The sequence below is a fragment of the Salvelinus fontinalis genome, unplaced genomic scaffold (genome assembly GCF_029448725.1).
Source record: "Salvelinus fontinalis isolate EN_2023a unplaced genomic scaffold, ASM2944872v1 scaffold_0638, whole genome shotgun sequence".
NCBI lineage: Eukaryota > Metazoa > Chordata > Actinopteri > Salmoniformes > Salmonidae > Salvelinus > Salvelinus fontinalis.
In genome coordinates, this window is record NW_026600847.1 from 69137 (window position 1) to 77103 (window position 7967).

General features: G+C 45.6%; 1 protein-coding gene across 1 annotated transcript; it reads right to left on the reverse strand.

Annotated features, from left to right (window-relative positions):
* Window positions 1-5206, reverse strand: LOC129846889 (uncharacterized). Its single transcript, XM_055914693.1, has 3 exons — window positions 946-5206; window positions 726-801; window positions 1-605 (listed from the first exon to the last, which is right to left on the reverse strand). The coding sequence occupies exons 1-3, from the start codon at window positions 4405-4407 to the stop codon at window positions 499-501; spliced, it is 3645 nt and encodes a 1214-aa protein (XP_055770668.1). The 5' UTR covers window positions 4408-5206; the 3' UTR covers window positions 1-498.
* Between the last annotated feature and the right edge of the window lie 2761 nt (window positions 5207-7967).

Here is a 7967-nt window from a genome sequence, read left to right on the forward strand (position 1 = left end):
TCTGCAATACAAATGGTTTATTAAAACATCCATTAAAAAGTATGTAAGTGATTGAAAAATAAAATACATAGTTCCTCAAATCCCAAAAAGTTTAGCACCACTTTCCTAATCGGAAGAGTAGAAGCTGCTGTCGGCCTACCCTCCTTGTAATTCTTTAATTTAGGCTAAATATCTACATCAAATTTAGAGGCTGCAATGGACGTGGATCAATGATTACAATAGGGAGATGGCATCACATCTAAATTGGTTGGGCTTCTTAGCTTATCTTCCTAATGACAGGAGAAGCTGTAGATGTCTGAATGACATTTAGAAGCTCACATTCCTAGTTACAGGAGTGGGAGCTAATAAGGGATCAAAAGACCCAGATGGAATTTTGGTGTTGAGTAGCCTATAGTGGATCTTCCTTAAGGAGTATAAACTAATGGTAAGCTAGTCCACTGACAGCCTGGTTCAAATAGAGCAGCATTAGGGGACTCAATGGGCTGCACGTCATCCAGGCTATCCATCAGAGGACCCAGAGGACTTGCAGGTGACCAAGCGTTTCCAGGCCTTCTGGACTCCCCAGAAGAAGCCCCGGATGCCTTTCCTCATCTTGGATAATTTAACTGGCAAGAAGATGAAAATATGTAAGAATTTCAGATGGACAATTGTCTGATAAAACAATAATTTATTACTTCTTTATACATAATTGTCCCATAAGAACATTTCCCCCCAGGAACACTCACTCATAGGTGGAGAATCCACAGCAATGTACATCTCTGGCTGGTCTGTAGTGTCTTTAAGGACGATGCTCATCTTGGACTGTGATCAGAATTCAAAGATGCACAATTAAACATCAATTTCACTTCCTTTACATATTCCTATAATTATACAACTATATTTACTGGTGCCGATATCAAAAAGCACAACCAATTACCATTCAAGAGTAATCTGAGCTTGTCTTACCTTTCTGCCGGTGGCATAATGCACCCCCTCAGATTCCGCATCCTCCACATCATCCCTGCATGAGTCTTCAAGGTCTGAGGTCTCGTGGTTATATGGGTTGGGCACTGAGGGTTTCAAGATGGCCAGTAGCTTGTGGGAAACAATGTCAGAGACAAAGGAAAGCATCTCCTGATCCTCAAATAAATCGTCAATTTTCAAGGAGCGTTTCAAACGCTTGACCTTCCCAAGGTCAGTGTAGATGGCATCTGCCAGCTTCGATGTCATCTTAGAATTGAAACTTTTTTGCTGGCTTCCCATTTCCTCAATCAGATATTTGGCCACCTCATCATCGAACAATCGGATCAGCTCAGTCACCAGATCACTGATCTGGATGCGCTGATGATTGTTGGTCCTTTTTGGCCTACGGCATATCTTCTTGACAAGCTTCATCAGGACTTCTTCTAATATAAGCTCCCTAATGAAGCTGCTGGAACCGGATGTCACTTGATCCACAGTGGACCACTCCGGCTGTTCAATCTCAGTCTTGATGCTGCTCTGCTCAGCTTTCTTATTCAAAGATTGACGGGTTGTCATTTCATTAAACAAGGCTGTCAATTCTTTCAAGTTGAGTGTAGATTCCAGATTTTTGGTGCCTTGAAGTTTGGATGGTGCATCCATAATTCCGTTCGTGACAAGACAGACAATGTCCTTGTGCAGCTTGGGTGCCTTGTGGCACAGTATCTTCTGTAGGGCTTCCTCTGTGCCATAGCGTTGCATCAACTTTCTATGCACAGACAGCACCAACTGAAAGATGTCTGTTGCCTTCAGGCAGACATTTGCTTCCCTCCACCTGTTAGTCACCCTCACACACAGAGCACTGGACAGCTTGTTGGTCACATCCTCAACTAGGGTCCAGCTGGCCAGTTTATCCTGGGTCCGAGGAACAATCAGAGCGCGCAGCCGGACAATGATATCCATCACCGCCTCTACGTGAACAATAATATACACCGGTTGGGATGTCTTCACCTCAGCCGAGCCACATCGGCTCTTAACCGTGACCTTGTCCTGGTCTGTCCTTAGGCAGATGTCTGAGGAGAGCGGCCGGACAGAGACTTTAGGTACGATTGAACCCAGACGGTTGACTTCCCTGGTGACTGCACTCGCAATGGCTGTTGTCATTTCCCCACTGCCGCGCCTCAAAGCTCGCCTCAGAGCATCAGGAGAGCCCATGTGCTCCTCCAGCTCTCTGCAGAGGGCACTTACAATCCTTACACTTGAGGGGCGGGAGTACGGCGTCTTGAGATCCTTGGTCATTTCCAATGCGGAGGTAACGTCTGGGGAATCGGACAGGTCCCGAAGGACAGAAACCACCATGTCCATTGCCACATCAGAGAGAGTGGTGGTTGGGGATGACACAGGTGATGCAAAGTCCTCTGAGTGAAGTTCATACCCATGAAGCAGCTTGGTGATCAGGTCTACAACCACCTCTGGTGTGGAATGTAGACTGGGAGAGTCGTTGGCGGAGGTCTCAATCATACAGGATTCAATTTCACTCAAAGCCCTTCTGACCATGATGTTTGTCTCAGAGTCATCGGGTACATGGTTCTCTTTGAGAGGTTTGATACCTGCCTCACACAGCTCTTTCACATGGATGTTCTCGGAAGACATCACTGCTTCTTGAATAGTAGGTTGTTGATTGGCTATGGTTGTAGCCATGATTGTCCTTACCATCAGAGGACAAAGCTTCGCAATCAGTTCATACTGTGGCTTAAAGCTCTCAGAGCGGCTGTCGTTCATGGGTAACTCAGGGATGTCAAGGCCCTGAAATAGCATCTTCCGTATCAGTTTGCCCACTACACCCTCCAGCAGGCAATTAGTAGGGCTCGGGGCCTCATTCCCTCTGTCACTGGTGCTGGAAGGTAAATCTTGCTTCTTGTGAAGGCCATGAATGGCCTCACTTTGCGCAATACAACCCTCAACAGGCAACTCCTCTACTGCAATCGTGTGCACAACCACATTGACATTAATGGTGTGGGGTCCAATCAAAAGCTTTTTATAGGCTGGGTCTGTGACATATTGTAAAACACCCCCGCCTGTCTTTAAGTTCTGAGCTTTATCTCCAAATGTCCTATCCAGGAGACACAATACTGACTCAGATAGTGGGTCAGTGAACTCCTGGAGCTCTAGGCTGCTCTCAACTTCGAAGGGGCTGAGGCTGCAGCTGATCTGGGAGCTGTAATAAGAAGCCTGCAGCTCTCTCTTGGACTCCAATGTGTCATGCAGCTTTGGATATAAGGCATCTGCAATGGAGTCTGTGAGCCGCTCATCCAAATTAACAGAGAAAATATTGTTCAGGCTTTTGTTGGAAGCCTCCTCTTTGGTTTTCCTCAGGATGTCCCGCACAGCTTCCCTTGGGGCAGAACCAGAAGTGCAAGCATGTCCATTGGATGGTGTCTGGGTGCCAGTAAGGGATTCCTTGATCAAGAAACTCTGGAGTTCAGTGGCCACTTCCTTACACATCTCCCTTCTGATCTTCAGAACAGCAGGTGTCAGTGTAGCTTTCTCTAAGGTCAAAGGTGTCAGAACTCTGGTCAAAGTTGAGGGGCATCTGAGATGATCACCCAGACCCTCTAAGTCATCAGAGCAGGACACCTTGGCAACTTGAAATAAAACCGAACTAATAAGGTTCTGAGCCACAGCAGATGATTTTGCTGATGCTGCCTGGAGTGTCTCTAAACTAACCTGCTTGGAGGCAGCCATCTTTGTTGTTGCCCTGGTAATGATGTTACTCACAGGCTTGATGGAGTAGCTCATAAACTGGGATCTCAGGCTTTCAAAGACTCCCTTCACTCTTTCTGCCTTCAGGTCTTTGTCAGTGGCAAATACACACGACTGAACAGCATGGAGAGATACAGGGAGAGGAAAGCCCAAGGGTGAAGCCACATCTGTGATATGGATGGAGGACTCTGAGGGTGTCCCATCAAGGCGCCTCTGCAGCAACTTTATCATCTCCAGGACTCTGGCATTGTCCTGTGGTGAGATGGAGCACTCTCCTGAGAGGTTCTCACTGTCTAGTGTGTTCTGGATTCCAAGCAGTGTTGTGCTGAGTATCCTCCTGTCATGGGGAAGCACTCCCCTCAGTGCTGAAGAGGACCGGCTCTGTGGTGCTGGTGTGCTGCATGGTGTTGATGCACCAGAGACGTCACTTCCACTGTCATCATCTTTTTTGGTCCTCATTATAATAAGGATTTCGTCAATGATCTCATCACTGTAGACTTCTAAGTCCTCTGTGATAACATGGGCCGTTGGGGTGGCAATACTCAGAGTACGACCCCCAAGAAGTTTGAAGGACGTCTCCGACCCACTGCCAAGAGGGCCAACAGACACACATTGCAGTGTTTCGCTGGATGATGAAGAACAACTGGAGGAGAGATCAAGCAGCTCCTCGTCCAAAGTCGGAGAGGAGGAAAAAATTCCCTCCATTTTCAGGACAGAGATAACATCCGCAAGTGTTGAATCTACAAGGTCCTCGCCTAGTGGGCTACTCCTTAAGTGGCTGACAAACACCCTTGTAGGAGAATGGGAGACTGTGGTGGGAGATGGAGAGCCCTTCTCACCATTCACACTTGACCGCGCCTCCACAATTGCTAAAGACTGGGAGATGACGGAACATACAAGTCCGCCAGCCCGCTCAATAATGGAGGGGAGGGAAACATCCAAAGGGGCTGGAGGTGTCACACTCCCTCCTTGGCCATTTCTATCTTGGCTGAGGCAGATCGACGAGACCTCAATAGCATATTGATTCTCCCGCTTAGGGCTCCTGCTAGAGTCAGGTCCAGGAACAGTTGAAATAGAGCTCACAGCCAGGGAGTAAGGAATGTCACTCCTTCTGTCTAAAAGCTTGATAGAGCATGAGTAGGGGCGGCTGCTGGAGGGGAGGTTGGTGTTGGTCTCTTCGCTGGAGAATAAGGAGGAGAAAGGGGCCAAGGTCAGTTTGACAGGGATGACATGCCCACGACCTACCACAGCAGATAAGGTTCCAGAGTAGTCAGTGGCAGTAGGTGGTTTAGCAGATTGTAATTTAGCAAGTAGTGGTTTAGCAGATTGTGGTTTAGCAGATTGTAGTTTAGCAGGAGGTGGTTTAGCAGCTTGTGGTTTAGCAGATCGTAGTTTAGCAGGTGGTGGTTTAGCAGATCGTAGTTTAGCAGGTGGTGGTTTGCCAGATTGTGGTTTAGCAGATCGTAGTTCAGCAGGTGGTGGTTTAGCAGATGGTGGTTTAGCAGATGGTGGTTTAGCAGATGGTGGTTTAGCAGGTGACGGTTTAGCAGGTGACGGTTTAGCAGGTGACGGTTTAGCAGGTGACGGTTTAGCAGGTGACGGTTTAGCAGGTGACGGTTTAGCAGGTGACGGTTTAGCAGGTGACGGTTTAGCAGGTGATGGTTTAGCAGGTGGCGGTTTGGCAGATTGGGGCCTGGTAGAACGTGGCCAAGTAGCCAGGAGGTTCTTAGTAGAGATCTGACTGGAGGAAGAGTGTGCTCGTTCCTCACTGGACAGAGAACTGCTGCAACAACAAGTTTTAACTGGTTCTTCAATAGAGATTGGGGAGGACTTACTGTCAGGACTCTGAGTGAGACAGATCACATTGACTTTGGAGAGTAGGGAGGTACAGCTGACAGAGCCCTGGGTTGAATCTTCGTTGGTGTCTTTGCTGAGGGAGAGCATACTCTCTGCATCACTTTCTGAAGTTCTCAGCCTTATAAGGTCAACCAAGGCAGGGATCAGGATGCTATTTACCTCCTCCAATACTGAGCTAGTTATGTGCCCAATCATGAGCAGCAAGTCCCTAACAGTAATCTGTATTAATGAAAACAGAAAGGTACATCAACGGAATTGATTAAGATTTACAGTATGTTGGAAATCAAAACACATGTTAATCCATATCCAAAATATTTTAAAAGTAAATATAACAAGTATACCTTTCATTTTTTGTTGTTGCAATTATTCTATATCAAATGTGTGGTCTCCATTGTTGCAACTTAATCATCTTCCTCATCTAGACTTTTTACATTTACCAAAGTGGCAATCGCATATTAGATCATATCATCCAAATACAGTGGCAAGACAAAGTATATGAACCCTATTGGGATTATCTGAATTTCTGCATGAATTGGTCATAAAATTAGATTTAATCTTCATCTAAGTCACAACAACAATCTGCTTAAACCAATAACACACAAATTATTGTATTTCTCTTGTCTCTACTGAATACATCATTTAAACATTCACAGTGTAAGTTGAAAAAAGTATGTGAACCCCGAGGCTAATGACTTCTCCAAAAGCTAATTGGAGTCAGCTAACCTGGAGTACAATCATTGAGACGAGATTGGAGATGTTGGTTAGAGCTGCCTGCCCTAAAAAAACTCACAAAATTTGAGTTTGCTATTCACAAGAAGCATTGTCTGATGTGAACCATGCCTCAAACAAAAGAGATCTCAGAAGACCCAAGATTAAGAATTGTTGACTTGCATAAAGCTGGAGAGGGTTACAAAAGTATCTCTAAAAGCCTTGATGTTCATCACTCCACGGTTACACAAACTGTAGATAAATGTAGAAAGTTCAGCACTGTTGCTACTCTCCCTAGGAGTGGCCGTCCTGCAAAGATGACTGCAAGAGCACAGCGCAGAATGCTCAATGAGGTTAAGCAGAATCTTAGAGTGTTAGCTGAAGACTTAAAGAAATCTCTGGAACATCCTAACATCTCTGTTGACGAGTCTACGATACGTAAAACACTAAACAAGAATGGTGTTCATGGGAGGACACCACGGAAGAAGCCACCGACTGTCCAAATAAAAACATTGCTGCACGTTTGAAGTTTGCAAAAGAGCATCTGGATGTTCCACAGCGCTACTGGCAAAATATTCTGTGGAGAGATGAAACTAAAATGTTGTTGTTTGAAAGGAACACACAACACTGTGTGGAGAAAACAAAAGCACAGCACACCAATATCAAAACCTCATCCCAACTGTAAAGTATGGTGAAGGGAGCATCATATCATGGTTTGGAGCTGCTTTGCTGCCTCGGGGTCTGGACAGCTAGCTATCATCAATGGAAAAATGGATTGCCAAGTTAATCAAGACATTTTGTTGGAGAATTTAAGGTTGTTCGCCAATTGAAGCTCAACAGAAGTTGGGTGATGCAACAGGACAACGACCCAAAACACCGAAGTAAATAAACAACAGAATGGCTCCAACAGAAGAAAATATGCCTTCTGTAGTGGCCCAGTCAGAGTACTGACCTCAACCCGATTGAGATGCCGTGGCAGGGCCTCAAGAGAGAGCTTCACACCAGACATCCCAAGAATATTGCTAAACTGAAACAGTTTTGTAAAGAGGAATGGTATAAAATTCCTCCTGACCGTTGCGCAGGTCTGATCTGCAACTACAGAAAACGTTGAGGTTATTGCTGCCAAAGTAGGGTCAACCATTTATTAAAACCAAGGGTTCACATAAACTCAGCAAAAAAAGAAACGTCCTCTCACTGTCAACTAAATTTATTTTCAGCAAACTTAACTTCTTCTTAACCTGTTGAGGATGGGGGCGCTGTTGTGACTATTTATGCTAATCGTGTAATTTTTGAAACGGCTTCCCACAAAATCCTTGATCGTACAATATGCATATTATTATTATTATTGGATAGAAAACAGTCTATAGTTTCTATAGGAGTTGAAATTTTGTCTCTAAGTGGAACAGAGCCCATTCTACCGCAATTTCCCTGACATGGAGTCAGATTTCAGAAATTTTGGCCCCTGATCTGGAGTCAGTTAAAAGGGCACTGTCGTTGCTATGAGTATACGGACACTGCTTACGTCTTCCTCTGGATGCCTTTACGTGATGACGATTTGAATGGGGTCGATTGCGCGTTCACAGGCACTACAAATTAAAAAACCCTGAGGCTAGTCACTCTTTTGGAGCTGCGTCATGCGCCTAGAGGACACCGGCCCGCACCTGTTCCAAGCATTAGTGGAGGGAGTAATATTACTCGGG

What these genes read in the sequence shown, in the direction of transcription:
- LOC129846889 (XM_055914693.1), bottom strand. Translation starts at nt 4,407, where the DNA reads ATGGAGGGAATTTTTTCCTCCTCTCCGACTTTGGACGAGGAGCTGCTT. An exon ending in ATTATGCCACCGGCAGAAAG is followed by an intron (nt 802 to 945) that starts GTAAGACAAGCT and finishes TTCTGATCACAG; the next exon opens with TCCAAGATGAGCATCGTCCT. An exon ending in TGTGGATTCTCCACCTATGA is followed by an intron (nt 606 to 725) that starts GTGAGTGTTCCT and finishes TCTTCTTGCCAG; the next exon opens with TTAAATTATCCAAGATGAGG.